Source organism: Gymnoscopelus microlampas (genome assembly GCF_963454915.1).
Source record: "Gymnoscopelus microlampas genome assembly, chromosome: 10".
NCBI lineage: Eukaryota > Metazoa > Chordata > Actinopteri > Myctophiformes > Myctophidae > Gymnoscopelus > Gymnoscopelus microlampas.
Window position 1 is genome coordinate 5,674,301 of NC_139947.1, and position 15,672 is coordinate 5,689,972.

Genomic DNA, 15,672 nt, shown 5'->3' on the forward strand with positions numbered 1-15,672 from the left:
AGAGGAATAGCACAGGGCCAAAGCTGTACATCTTAATGTGTGTGCTGTGGCTCCCCACTTGGAATTGCTCAGTTTCCGTAGGATGTTGTTTCGGGAGCTGACTGAATTTGGTATTTTTTATGTCGCTTGATTGCCGAAATTCAAAAGATCGCATATATGTGTTATTTTGTCTTTTCATTGTTTAATCTGTGATCGCGCTGTTCTGTGAATTTTTCATCGTCAGTTTCGCTTTCTGTTTACTTCACACTCACCGGGTTCCGGATTCATGGCGCAGATTCCGTTTCCGGTTCTCGGAAGGCCTTTTTAGGCATTTTAGACCAGAATAGGGAAAAACACGTTTTTTCACCCGGTATAAAAACGAACGGAGAGCTCTAGTTCTATTTTCTTTAGTTTGGATGACGAACAGTTATTGCCGTCATGTATACCATCAAACTGAAGCCCGATCGGCGATCTGCGAAAACGTCACATCCCGATATGACGTATGGACTGTTTCAGCCTGTTTGGGGGGGGGTCGAGCGAGTGAGCGAGTGATCAAGAGGTCGATCTGCTGCTCTCTGCTGGTCGATCTGTCGCATGTGTTTAAAACCGCAGCCAGACAAACTATTTGAATGAAAAATTACAAAATAACAACAAAAAGAACACGAAAATCGCTGGCACAGGGGTGAGTACATTATGAATAAACTCTGGCAGTCAATGTGTTAAGAGGTCGGTTGGTTTCCCGGTTCCTGAGATGGAACGAGTAGACTTGAGTCTTCGCAGGGTTTGCGTGTACAGTAGGTGGTTGCGCTCGTAGTAGAGGAGTAGCTCATCTAGGGCTGAGGTTAGGTTTGCTTCTGCTGCTTCAAACGTACTCTTTTGGGATGTTACACAGATGTCGTCAGCGTAGATGAACCTTAGCCGCACAGCTTTAGGTATAGGCCTAAACCAGGCTATATTCTATGAACGGTGGCTCTCTGAGGATAATGCTTTCAGTAACTCACTCACAGACCATAATATAAAGTTTACTTGCACATAATGGTTCACACAAACACTGTCTGGGTCCCTAATGTCACTCTCACAATCACTGACAGTCACATAGCTGGAGGCCATAGACGGTTCACTCTCCGGTTTGTTTTTAGCCACAAAAAACAAACACATTATATTCACAAGCACCGACTGAATGGTCCTGTAACATGAGCTGAATCACTAATGTGAATTTGGATAAGAAATGGCCTTCTCCTTTTTTAATATTGAGCTCAGTAATGAAAATATTAATAATATAAAGGCATGGCAAGAACAAAGAGAATTACTGAGGTGTTTTTGTTTTGGTCTAAGGCTTACAGCAGTGAATTAATGTCTTGTACGTGTCCCAGTCACACAAAAACAAACCACATTTGTCCAGTGGTGGAAAAAGTACTCACATTTTTTACTTAAGTAAAAGTATCAATACTGCAATGTAGAAATACTCTGCTACAAGTAAAAGTCCGACGCATTTTGGTTCCCAATGGCCCCTTATGGTGGGTGTGTAACTCTGAGAGTGTACAAATGGAACCAAATGGACCCGTGAGGGTCCATTTGGTTCCATTTGTACACTCTCAGAGTTATGGGGGTCCTTGAAAATAAAACGACCACTGTGCCACACTAAATGGAACAGAGCCTTAATTAGTATTATTGGTAACACCTGTGAAGGAAGTAAGGAAGGGGCCCAATTCATTCCCAATGTGTCAACTGAAATATTAATAAACGTCGGTTTGAATTTGCCTCATTGTCCATAAACCTGCCAGTCATGCATCCTTCAAAAACAAGCAATAGATTGATTAACAGACATTGTTTTTAAATGTTCTTTTATGTTTTGACAAATGTTTGGCATATAAACATTCTGTTTGAGGTTTGGCACTATTGCAATTGATCTAGCAGGAAGGCTTTTCTAATAACTGTCACGCATGGATTCTGCCACGTACAGTACGAGTGCCTCAGAGCAGATAAGAGTGTCTCTGTACCTAATGTCACATTCAGATAAACATAATGATGAATCAGACATCAAACGACAATGGAAACAAGCCTCTGGCTTTTTGTGTCATCCATTTGGTGTGTTTTTAACTTGTTGTACTGCTTGTACCTTTAAAAAACGTTAATAAAGTATTGAATCAGTCAATCAAACTATGCTTGTGGAAACTTGTAACAGAGCAGTGTTAATTTTGTTGACTAAGACTAAAAGACTAAGGTTTTGATATTTAGTCGACTAAGACTAGACTAAGACTAAACTATTTCAGATGACTAAAATAGGACTAACACTAAATGTTGTGTTATTCAAAAGACTAAAGCTCCTTACACACCGGGGGCGATTTTTTCATGCGAATAATACGTTTTTTTTTTAAACTTTATAAAGTCAATGCAAGCTTCCATGGAGCAAAAAAGCAAAGCGAAAAAGCGTCTTTTAATTATTCGGAACGAGTCCGAATTTTGCGTATATTCGCATAATCGCCGGTGTGTAACGACCTAAAGACTAAAACTAAATCAGAATTTGCTGTCAAAATTTACACTGTAACAGAGTACTTTTATATTGTGATATTGCTAGTTTTACTTAAGTAAAATATCTGAGTACTTCTTCCACCACTGTACTTTAGTATCAATCTAAGTGCACAGAATATGCTTTCGCAGAATAAAAGCATCTATGAGTTTGATGCGAAATTCACCAACACATTTTGGCTTTGTTTATTCGTCCAAAAAAATATACAAAATATTTGACAAATGAAAGGTTTAAAAAATATATATTCAAAGATTTGCAAATGTTTTCAAGATTTTTCAAAAATAGCAGATCTACAAGCTCATAATGCACTCGGTGCTCGGTGCTATGAGCGTGTAGATCTGCTATTTTTGAATAGCCAAAGAAATCTAAGATGACAAAGACGCGTTCCTGGTCTTAATGGGTTAAGGTATCAGGCTTAAAGCGTTGGTTTAAATCTTTGTTCTGAACTGGGCTGAACGCTCAGGGTGGATCATATAATGCATCTTTGTTTGGAGTCAGGCTCATCAAACTGAAAGCTTCCGTGGGCATTAAATCAATCATGGCTCAGCTTCAATATTTACAACATAAATTCATTTTAGCATAAAAGGTGAGAGGACAGCCGCCCACGGTGGGAGTGGTGAGATGCACTCTTCCTCCCTCGCTGCCATGCGGTTGTCTTAATGTACATTAACCCTTTAAAACCGGGAACGCATCTGTGTGTCATTTTAAAATTTCTTTGGCTACATAAAAATAGCAGATATACAAGCTCATAGCGCGGCACCGAGTGCCGCGCTATGAGCTTGTATATCTGCAATTTTTGGGGGGAAAATCGTGAAAATGTGTGCAAATCTTTAGTTCGAATATATATATACTTTTTTAAAACGAAAGTTTTTTAACTCAAATCTTTGCTTCTGGGGATTTTACAAATGTCTTCTATTTTTTATTTTACTAATGTTGCTATATTATCAATGGTATTCAAACTTTTTTCATTTCAAGGACCCCCAAAATAATATGTATTTGTCCGGGGACCCCCTCCCATCTAAAAATATTTTGTTTCAGGGACCCCCAGAAGCAAAGGTTTGAGTTAAAAATGTATATACACATTTTGCACAAAATTTCACGATTTTTCAAAAAAATTATCTGCTATTTTTGTATATCTGCTATTTTTTCTTGAAATGACACATGCGTTCCCTTCCCGGCCTTAAAGGGTTAAAAGGGAACATAGCTTATGCACTGTAATTGAGGTGAGGCTATTTACTCCCAGCTGTCGGTAGGGTGGGCCAACCTGCCAAGAAGACACTTATGAAATAACATCCAATAAGCACACAATGCATACTATAGGCTGACACGATCAGCAGAGTCCACAGACCAATGACTCCACTACAGTGGAGGTAAAGAGGAGAGGCCACACTTCTCAATGGAATCTAACTCTACTTTGGCTATTAAACAATAGCAGATATACAAGCTCATAGCGCCCGTGGAACTAAATATTTTAAGATGGGGGGTCGGCGGTCAAATACATTTAATTATGGGTGGTCCTTGACGTGAAAAAGTTTGAGCACCACTGATATTATAGCAACATTAGAATCAGAATTGGAGAAGACATTTGTACAGTAGATGCGTTCCCTGATTGAATGGGTTAATGTCAAAAGCACTCTATTTTTTTGGGTTTAGGGCCCAAGAGCATATCGGAGACTTCAGTCACTGCTTCTTGCTGTTCTATTTACTACAGCAGAGGACTAAAGGGACGGGTGTACAGTGCATTCCATAATTTGACATGGCATAAGGTATCCTTTCTGAAGAATATGACATTCCGGATGACAGCCAACACTCGTCAGTCAAACCGGCAGCCACGCTCACACACGTGTTCCGTTTAGTGTTCAGCTCAGGGTTAACATGACATGTAGCTGAATGATTGATTGATGACTGTACAAAGCCACATGACAGTGGCTGTAGAAACACACATGACAGTCAAAAAATCCCCCACAGATGTGTGTGAGGCTGTCTGTGGAGACTCGTCCTATATCTGTTGAACCACTTAAATCCCAGCTTCTGTATTGTGGGGAAAATGTTCTCTTTGTGTCGATGGGGCGAAAGCTTTCCCTACAATATCAGAAAACTGAAAAGATACCAGTATTCACCTTATTCCTGGAAAAAACGCCCACTGTGGGCCTGGCCATGCCCACAGTGGGCGTGGCCAGGTAGGGGAGGTGGGGACATACATGTAGAAACCTAGATACCTCATTGGCATCTGCAGTTTGTTGGAGCAACTGGTATCGAGGAGACAAAATCTTTTTTGTCTCCATTCATTGACAGACTACATGAAATATGCTGGCCACATTGCAGAATTGCCTTTATCCAACATCCTTAATGTTAGCTATTCAGGTCAGAATAGAGCTATCAACTTTGAAAGACTGAAATAATTGTTCATTTGAGAATTTTCTTTGACAAAAACAGCAACTACAAATTAAATGTCTGTGTTCCATATTTTAATGGCACTGAAAGCATAACAAAGTATAACACAAATACTCCAAGACAGCCAAAAGCATATCATTCCAAAGTCACAGAGCAGTATCATAATGGTAATGATAAAATAATACTATACTACTAGCTGAACACAAACTGACCATGTCTCTATAGGAACCTGTTTAAACTGTAGAGCAGTAAAAGACCATTTATTATTGCACAAATCCAGAGTGTAGAGTTTGCCAAGTTCCAACTAACTAGATGCTGCGCAGCTGCTGCCTTTTAAAGGTTTAAGAGCTGGGTTACAAAAAGACCCCCCACCTGGCTCTGATTGGCCTACCGAACGCCCCCTTCTGTGACACACGTGGAAGCTTGCCTACAGCTTTCCTACGCTATATGTCTATGGGTGGGGAGCCCCATATCAATGAGTTTCCTGTTTGCCAGTGAGCCATGTCTGCTTATAATAAGCAATTTGGGCCTTTTTTTAATAAGTGTAGTTGCTTAATTGGGCTTGCTTTCTAATGTTTTTTAAACCAGTGGTTCCCAAATGTTTTCTTGTTAAGGCCCCCCAGATTAATATGTATTTGTTTGCAGAGTCGCAGACCCCCATCTGAAAATATGTGGTGCCAGGGACCTCCATACAAGATTTGTGTTGTTAAAATGTTTCAAAAATATTCCAAATATTTTACTTCCCCCCCCCCCCCCAATATTTTTAGAAAATAGCAGATCTACCACCTCACAACGTGTCGTGAAGTGACACATTGTGAGCTTGTTGATCAGCTATTTTCAAATAGCCGATGTAAAATGGTAAAACTGAGCCTAGTTGCTTCTTTTGGGCTTGTTTTCGCGAGCTTTAGGAATGCACTGCGGATTTGTTGCGGAAGTTGAGAGTTGTGTAAGTCCCGGGAAAGACGCGCTGTGATTGACCAGTAGTCACTTTGAGTGTCAGTTGGGGCAAACGCAGTCCCCACAACATCATTTACTATTCTGTGCCTATCGGTACATAACTTGGACGGAGCTGAGTAGGCTCACAGCGAACTTCGCAACGTTCGGCACGGCAACTTGCGCGCTTTAGCGCGCTCGGTGGTGCCTCTCGTGGCTCAAGTTCGCTTGAGACTGCGCCCGGTCCAAAACTATACTTATCGGCGAAAAAAAGTAGTCCGCGGTTGTTTGAAAAAGTATTGTCCCAAGCAAGAGTCCCACCTAGACTCCCAGTGGTAGTGGATTGGGAGTCTAATGATTAGCAAGGTGCACCTCTGCGGCCAGTGCTGAGATTGGGTATTCGGGCTCTATTAGAATGTGACGTCCTAACTCTTCTAATGTAGAAGAAAGAAGTCCCCGTGCGGGCGCCCGCCCAAAAGTCCCCACCCACTACAAATCCGCCGTGCACTGCCATATCTAGCAGTAGCCTACTAGGGAGGAAGTGAACAGATATTGAAGGAAGCAGCATTGGTGGCGCCCTAGAGAATGCCAGGAATAAGGTGAATAGAGCCCTGAAGGACTCCGCTCAACCATATAGGGTTTAAGTGGTTAACTGACAAGCTTGTTAAGGTTCATTCGCTCATCTCACATCCCCTCCCTTTTATGCTTTTTTCTGTTCTTTTTAACTCATTCAATGCCAATGACGTCTTTTGACGGCTGTTTTCAATTGGCCATTAGTGCCAATGACGTCTTTTGACGTCTCCTAAAAAAAATTTTTTTTTTCCAAAATATATATATTTTTTTTTGGTTATTTTTTTTTTATTTTTATCTCAAAGGAACTAGGAGAAAACGATTTTCAAAAACTTATTGCTCCATCCACTTCAATGTTAAAAAGGAAACGGAGAAAAAAAAAACATTTTTCCTACCATTGTAAACCCTGTATTTCTGAGTGTGCCATGCCACATTCAAACATCAAAAACAAATGTCAACGAGGTCACAATGACCTCGTTGAAATTTGTGAAACCACACCTGAAGTGACTCAGTGATTAGCAACCATCAGGGGATCAATCACACTGAAGACAAACACTCTGTGACCAATTGAAAAGGTAAAATAATAGCCTTTTCCATGGCACAGGGATCAACAGGCTTGAAAAAGCCTGGCACTGAATGAGTTAAAACACAGCTAGCATCGTCATTCTAGGGTGAACATTTGGTGAATATACATTATAGGAGATCTACAAGCTCACAACGTCTTGGTGATAAAGGAGCAAACCTAGTACAGAGCCCTGTGGGAGCCCGATCAACTGAAGTATATGGGTTTTAACCCTTTAAGACCGAGAACGTATCTGTGTCATTTTAGATTTTAACCACTTCTACCATTATTTCATACTTTGGCTATTCAAAATATAGCAGATCTACAAGCTCATAGTGTGTCACTTCGTGCCACGCTATGAGCTTGTAAATCTGCATTTTTTGAAAAATCGTGAAATTTTCTGCACATCTTTGAATATATATATATTTTTAAGCGTTTTTAAAACATTTTCTAACTCAAATCTTTGCTTCTGGGGGTCCCTGGAACAAAATATTTTGAGATGGGGGTCCGCGGCCAAATACATATCATTTTGGGGGTCCTTGACATGAAAAAGATTGAGAACCACCAACATAGAAACATATGTTTTTCTGAAAACTGTTAGGATTTAGAAGACATTTCTGTAATCGGCCTCACACAACAACATATTATACCATCTGTCCAGTCAGTGATGATGATCCACTGTCTCAGATGACACTGGAGATAGCATTACAACACCTAAGGGACCAACTACATGTCTATTATCACACACACACACACACACACACACACACACACACACACACACACACACACACACGTGTGCGTGTGTGTGTGTGTGTGTGTGTGTGTGTGCGTGTGCGCGTGTGTGTGCTCATCTTCAGGGAGCCCGATGCACCGCGTTAATCACTGAAAATGTGTTAATCAAGGCTGTATAAGTCTGACGGGGGCGGGGCTATCACCGCTCAGCACGGAAATAGCTCCTCTACTCTCTCAGGACCCTGACGAGGAGGGGGGGGCGGGGGGGGGGCTTCACTCCACTCCCTGCCAGTGGTGGAATGTGACTAGTATATCGTTGTCGGGCAGAAACAACTTATCTCCATTTCATCTTTACTTGTCTCTGTAAATCAACGCCCTACTTGATCACACTACAGCGTCACACAAAAGCATCAAAAGTAGCAGATCTACGAGCTTGTAGATCGGCTACTTTTGATGCTTTCCGAATTTGAATCCTGAAAACAAACAGTTTTGGATCAATGAGGTTTCCACCCGACAGAGACGAAATACTCAAGTACTGTTACTAATGCACGAATTTGAGGTCCTTTTACTTACTACCAATTTTCGACACGTTATACTTCAACACGGCTTTAGTTACTACATGTAGTTACTTTGCAGATTTAGAGTATTGCTGTGAGCTTGTACATCTGCTATTTTTTGAAAATATCAGAAAGAAATCGAAAATGTTTGGAAAATGTTGAATAGTTTTTTAACACAAATCTTCTCTTCTGGGGTTCCCTGGCGACAAAAATGTTCAGATGGAGGTCCGCAGCCAAATATATACAGTACATCAATTTGTGGTTCCTTGACATGAAAAATATTGAGAAACTGCTGGAGTATAGCCTACTTCCTCCAGGCAGCTCTGCTGCTCCACTGAGCACACCGTGGGGACTTCCCTCGCCTCCCCTGCAGGGGGGGTGGGGGCGGGGCTGAGCACACCGTGGGGACTTCCCTCTATTCACAGCAGCCATATTATGAAGACATTCACAGGTGTTACCAATGATACTAATGAAGGCTCTGTTCCATTCTGGTCAAACAGAGTCAGGGTGCTGATATTGTGCATGTTGGCTCACTGGAAACACTCTGTTACACCAGAGGGTCTACAGTTGGGGTCATGGGCTTCCAAATGGCTCCTTACAGGTGTGTAACTCTGAGAGTGTACAAATGGAACCAAATGGACCCGTTTGGGGTCCATTGGAACCAAATGGACTCCAAATGGAACCAAATGGGTCCATTTGGTTCCATTTGTACACTCTCAGAGTTATGGGGGTCGTGGAAACCACTGTGCTAGACTAAATGGAACAGAGCCTTCGTTAGTATCATTGGTAACACCTGTGAAGGAAGTGATAATATGGCTGCTGTGAATAGAGCCTATTACGGACCCCCATCATCACTACAGTGGGTTGTCCCTGTTGTCCCTGTTGACACCGTTCCTTTGTTAGTATTTTTAGTGCAACACTCATATGATGAAGTAGGCCGTTAGTTTACAAAAAAATAAACATAAAAAGTTGAAATGTGGAGATACAAGGTTTCATGCCTGATGGCAATGTTGTGCTGCTGTGGTCAGACAACCCCCTGCATGGTGACAATCTTCCACACAGTCAGAGCTTTATCCGCCAGGTCGACCGTCTATAACCAGTGGTGTAAAGTAACTAAAGTACATTTACTCAAGTACTGTACTTAAGTACACTTTTGAGGTATTTTTTACTTCACTGGAGTATTTCCAATTTTCAATACTTTTACTTCTACTCCACTACATCTCAGAGGCAAATATTGTACTTTTACTCTCCACTACAATTATTTGAAAACTTTATAGTTACTATAGTTACTTTGTAGATTTTGATTATTATTACAAAACATACATTAACCACCTCAGCCCTATATACATTTCGGCCATTTGCGTCGCGATGCGACGCATTGTGAGCTTGTAGATAGGCTATTTTCAAAAGATTTTTATAGATTTTATACATTAGAAAACTTGTGAAATGGGACATTCTGCATAATGAGTGCTTTCTACTTTTGGTACTTTAAGTACATTTTTTAATACTTTTGTACTTTTACTCAAGTTATTTTTTTATTCCGGACTTTTACTTGTAACAGAGTATTTCTACATGTATTGATACTTTTACTTAAGTAAAACATGCTAGTACCTTTTCCACCACTGTCTATAACCACGCTCAACCTGGGTATCCCTGTTTCCGACATAATTATGATTACAGGCAAAAAAAAACTTCAAACACCCACTCACTCCATCGTTCCACCTCTACCCGTCAATGATGCTCCCTAGCCTGGCTACACTCCTTCCACTACTGTAGCTTCACCCACTTGAAAGCACTTGTTTTTAATTACTCCACGTCCTGCATTATGTGCAGTTTCTAAACAGGTGATGTACGCAGGACCGTTGATTGATTTACAACAAGGGTTTCCCTGCTCAAACACACAGAGCTACATAGAGTTTGTTGACATAGTTGCTCCTAACATGTCAACGGTGGATAGTTTTTTAAACTAAGACTTGACACAGACCGTACGGCTGCAATATTGGTGAGTTTGTCGTCGTTTTGAAGTGGTGAAATGGAAAATCCACTTTTTCACACTTTTGGGCATATCCGCGGTCATTTAACACATTCCTGCCAAGAGCTTTCTAATGCTGGCAGGTAGCTTCTGCCAGCATTTTTAAGCATTCTGACTCATTTTTCAAGAACCACCGAATATTTATCTCCAGTATGATCGATCCCCCCTGATGGTTGCTAATCACGGAGGGTTTCACTGTGCTTCCGTGAAAAAAAAATATATATATATCATCGCGACCTCCCATTCGCTTGTTATAACCCAGTTGAAAGTAGCATGTCTCGCCAAAAATACATAGTAAAAAACAGGAGCCGAGATACAGGATTTTAAAGTAATAAGTTAACCAGGTAGTGAAATCTTTGGATTATGTTATCTTGGGTTCTGGACGTTTTTCCTACAAAAAATAATAAGTATATATTTTTTAATGACGGAGATCTCCGTCAATGGCAGGGAATGTGATAATATGGACATACCTAACAATAAATCTTAATTACTTCCTGTCACACAAATACGTACTGCGTGAGGACATAGATAGACTCTCATGCATATAAATGAATCTTGATTTCATTCACCTGTGTGATTCCCATAGCTGCACGTTCCTCCTGACACACCTGATTTTAATTACAGAGCAACTCAGTTTTGAATCTCATTCAAGATGACGGCCAGACAGTGCATTACACATTGTAAACTTAATCAGCACACTAAAATAGGTATCGGAAAACATTTTAGGTTGGAAATAAGCAACGTAGTAACATACATGCTTCACACTGGCCGCCTGAGCGGCAGGCTACAAACACTAGCCCTCTGCTGCACACAGGTGCAGTGAGATTCCAGCGTTCCATAGCCTGAAGGGACCAGATTGAGACAACGTTTCAGACCGAAACTTCAAAATAAAATGACCGAAAAGGCCATTTCACCACAACTTTAAGCTTAAAGCCCAGTCCACACAAATGATTCGCAACGCAACGAGTTGTACCTTGCAGCCAGTTGCAGCGGTCTGAATTGAACCGTTGCAGGTGCGGATTCTGTTCCAAACGGTTGCAAGTGTTTGCAGTTGCAACGTGTTGTCTTGTGAGTCATTGATGTTGACTGGGCTTAAGTTGCTTGCAAGCTAGGTCTATGTACCTGTGCCATATCACGGTATCAATAGATATCATATCGCAACATCAATAGGTTGTCATATAGGATTAGGAACGAGTACATCAGAGGGACAGAACATGTTACATGTTTTGGAGATAAAGCCAGAGAGGCCAGACTGAGATGGTTCGTTTGGACGTGTACAGAGGAGAGATAGTGAGAATATGGGTATAGAATGATGCTGGGGAGATTTATGGGTGCAGTGAAAAGAGGACATGAAGTTAGTTGGTGTGAGAGAAGGGCAGACAGACAGAGGACAGGGTGAGATGGAGGCAGATGATTCGCTGTGGCGACCCCCTGAAGGGAACAGCCGATAGGCTCTATGCACAGCAGCCATATTGGGAATGAATCTGGCCTCTTCCTTACTTCCTTCACAGGTGTTACCAATAATACTAATTAAGACTCTGTTCCATTTAGTGTGGCATAGTGGTTGTCTTATTTTCAAGGACCCCCATAACTCTGAGAGTGTACAAACGGAACCAAATGGACCCGTAAGGGTCCACTCTCAGAGTTACACATCCACCAGGGGCCATTTGGGAACCAAAATGGAGTGTTTCTAATGAGCCAACATGTCAGCACCCTCCCTGACCAGAATGGAACAGAGCCTTCATTAGTATCATTGGTAACACCTGTGAAGGAAGCAAGAAGAGGCCCAATTTCTTTCCAATATGGCTGCTGTGCATAGAGCCTATTGGAAAAATAAAAGAAGAAGATCGTTATCACGACATATCGCTATAACATCGACATAGCGGGGCGTCCTCCTCACCTCTGGTTGAGCAGGGCCAGCAGCTCCCCGGCGTGGTACAGGTCGTTCCTGGTCACCCGGCTGAAGCGGAAGGCGTTCAGGTTGCAGAAGGTGACGGCGGGGAACACCATGTTGGGCGCCGACACCTCGTCCAGCCTGGTGACGTGGGGGTACTGCAGGTAGAGGCTGATGCGGTCCACGGTCACCAGCAGCAGGAAGGTCAGCGAGCCCAGGAAGAAGACCACCCAGAGCACTCGCTTCACGCACACCCGCTCGTACGTGAAGATGTGGGAGATGCCGTGCAGCGTGGAGCCGTGGGCGAACACCTCGATGGGGGGCGGCGGCGGCTGGTCGGCCATGCCTTCATGGTATAGGTATATAGCGGGCATGTCATCGTCAGGACGTTTTTTTTACTTGATGATTAATTGTCATGCATTGCGGTTTTAAAACAGATTAACCACTTAAACCCCACATGGTTGAGCAGAGTCCCTCAGGGCTCTGTACTTTTCAGTTTTCTGTTATTACAAAATAGCAGAAGCTTTCCCCACAATACTGATGCTGGGGTTTAAGAGGTTAAAACTGTTTAATTGTGTTTTTGTCATTGAACATATAAATACAAATTACATTTCTGATTGCATTTTAGGTGTTGTAAACAAAGATATGAGGAATGACTGGCATAGGCTATTTTATATGTTAATCTTGCGAAATACATTTAAAATAGTGGAGATAGCCAATCTACAAGCGCTCACATGTGTTGCATCACCACAATGTTTGACAAGTGATTATGCTAAAAGAATTGCGATTAACTCAATTAATTGCGATTATGTAATACGGCGGTAATCGTGACAGACCTACCTTGAGGTTCCACTTTCAGGTCCATTGTCATCTTGCGTGGGAACAAAATCTCCAATATAATCCCGAATACAAGTCCAGACGATTTTAATCCAATGCAGAAAACAAACTGTCCATCATAATAAACTACATAGCCCGTTATAATCTTATTAGCCACTGACTAAAACGTAAGTATTCATATTGGATGGAGCATTTTTTTAAAAAGTGATCTATCAAATCAAATCAAATTACATATGCACCTGTGGCAGTGTGGCATATATCCCATGCACGCTCTGTCTGTCTACACACTGCACACACACACATCCACATGTCCATAACTCATATCGTTGCAACACATAACTCACACACACACTGATGGCATCAAGGCATAAACCACGGAGGATCAATCCAGCTTCTACAAGTCACACCAACACGGCTGGTTCAGTAAAGTGGAGGAAAATCATACCCGGTATTTATGAAATATGTAAAGAAAAAGAAAATCACAGTTCTGGTTGTCATTCGATTATAACAGCAGTATTAAGGCTTATTATGTCGAAAGGCAATTCATGAATGAGCCTACAGTCGCCTATATAGGTCTCGCATCCAAATCAGTCCACTATAAAAGCAGCCTACTGTAGGCTATAATTCCTGAATGATGCCAGTAGAGGAGAACAGCTTAATAAATAAATCCCAGCGGAGTGCTGTTGACATGATGATGAATCCTCAAGTCGTTTGGACAGAAAGAGTTGATGTGTTTCTGTTCGGTCGGATCAAGTCCGATGCTCAGTGGTTGGGTTTCTCTCGGTCCGGGAGCCTGAACATATATTGTGTTCAGATCGGTTCGGTGATGACTGAGTCGTGAGCAGATCTCTGGGTGTGATGATGTTCCACACTGGTAGCACACACTACCACAGAACCTCAGCAGAACCCAGCCAGCAGCGAGCAGGAGGAGGAGCAGCTAGAAGACCACCGCCTGGGTTAAATCAATGGACCGAGACCCTCCTCACTTCTTCTCAGCTCCCCCACCGGCGGCACCGAAGTGTCGGATCCACTCGCGGAACCCGCAACCCACACACTGTGCAGGCATGTCATTGAGTATGAAGCATGTGCACAGTGCATGCGAAAGTGCGTGCGTGCGTGTGAGAGAGAGAGAGAGAGAGAGAGAGAGAGAGAGAGAGAGAGAGAGAGAGAGAGAGAGAGAGTGTGAGAGAGTGTGTTAATTGCGCGCGAGGGGTGGGGGCTTGCGTGCGTGTTCATAGCTCTACTGTCTGTACTAGGCTGTAGGCTATACTCATCATGATTTGTGTGCATGGGGATCTCATCTTTGTACTTCCATGTACTGTTATGTACTGTCATGTACTGTTCTCATGTCTTACTAAATAAAGTACATCAATCAATCAATTAATCAATCTGGATGTAGCCTAGTTATAATTAATAACCATCAATTATAGTTGACTTGTAACAGGATCAATTACATTAAAAATAGAGTCGTAACAGCTTCCATATACAGTTCCCATGTTGTTCTTTGATATTTTACCAGTCGATTATGTTAAAATTATATGAATGTATTTATTTTTTACTATTTGTCTTTATGTCTCTGCTGAAATCAGACCTGGGGTCTCAAACAGCTGTTTCATGTGAAGGACCCCCGAATCAATATGTAGCTTATTTGGCACGCAAACCCCCCCATCTGAAAAGATTTAGTTCCAGGAAAAGATTTAGTTCCAGATTCGTGATTTGTGTTGTTAAAACATGTAAAAACGTATTCTAAATTATCACACTTTTTTTTCAAGATTCTGGAACCCCCCCCCCCTCCATGGACCCCTGGGGAGGGGGTTACTTTGAGAACCACTGGGGTATAGCATATACACCACGTGACAAACCCAATGTGATAACAAAGGTGACTCAGGCTCAAGTGATTATATAAACTGAATATTCATTACATTTAATTAAATTAAAAAAATCTCCCATATCTCCCCCCCCCCCCCCCCCCCTCCCCTTTCTTACTCCACTTCCTCCCCGGTGCTTCTCTGTTTATTCCTACTAACAACACTACATGTTTAAGGCAGTAGTGTGTTTATTCCTACTAACAACAACACTACATGTTTAAGGCAGTAGTGTGTTTAATCCTACTAACAACAACACTACAGTACATGTTTAAGGCAGTAGTGTGTGTATTCCTACTAACAACACTACATGTTTAAGACAGTGGTGTGTTTATTCCTAATAACAGCATTACATGTTTAGGGTAGTAGTGCTGACAGATTCTGCTGTTAGTCTTGAGAGATTCCAAAGGTTGAGACTCACTGAATAAGACAACCGTGAACCTTCTATTCCATTCCATTCGCAATGTGACAACAACTCATCTGTGACATGTTGACAGAAAGCTACAGTGAGTGGTGGAAAAAGTACTCAAATGTTTTACTTAAGTAAAAGTATCAATACTGCAATGTAGAAGTACTCTGTTACAAGTAAAAGTCCAGAATTCAAAATTTGCTTGAGTAAAAGTACAAAAGTATTGGTATCCAAATCAAATGTACTTAAGTACCAAAAGTAAAAGTACAAAAATGTTTGAAAATAGCAGATCTGTTGTGAGCTTGTAGATATTTGCAAATAGCCTAGGTATAAAATAGGGCTAAAGTGTTTAATGTATGTTATATAATGTAATAA

The 15,672-nt window shown here is 41.6% G+C and overlaps 1 protein-coding gene across 1 annotated transcript in view; it reads right to left on the reverse strand.

Moving 5' to 3' along the window:
• LOC311054056 (acid-sensing ion channel 1-like) overlaps positions 1-12,530 on the reverse strand; it is a gene marked incomplete at its 5' end in the record, with an annotated part of 138,388 nt that extends 125,858 nt beyond the window's left edge. Inside the window, one exon of the mRNA XM_084069936.1 lies at positions 12,193-12,530. Coding sequence (XP_083926062.1) covers positions 12,193-12,530 — 338 coding nt within the window. The remainder of the gene's footprint in view (positions 1-12,192) is intronic.
• Positions 12,531-15,672: the final 3,142 nt, after the last annotated feature.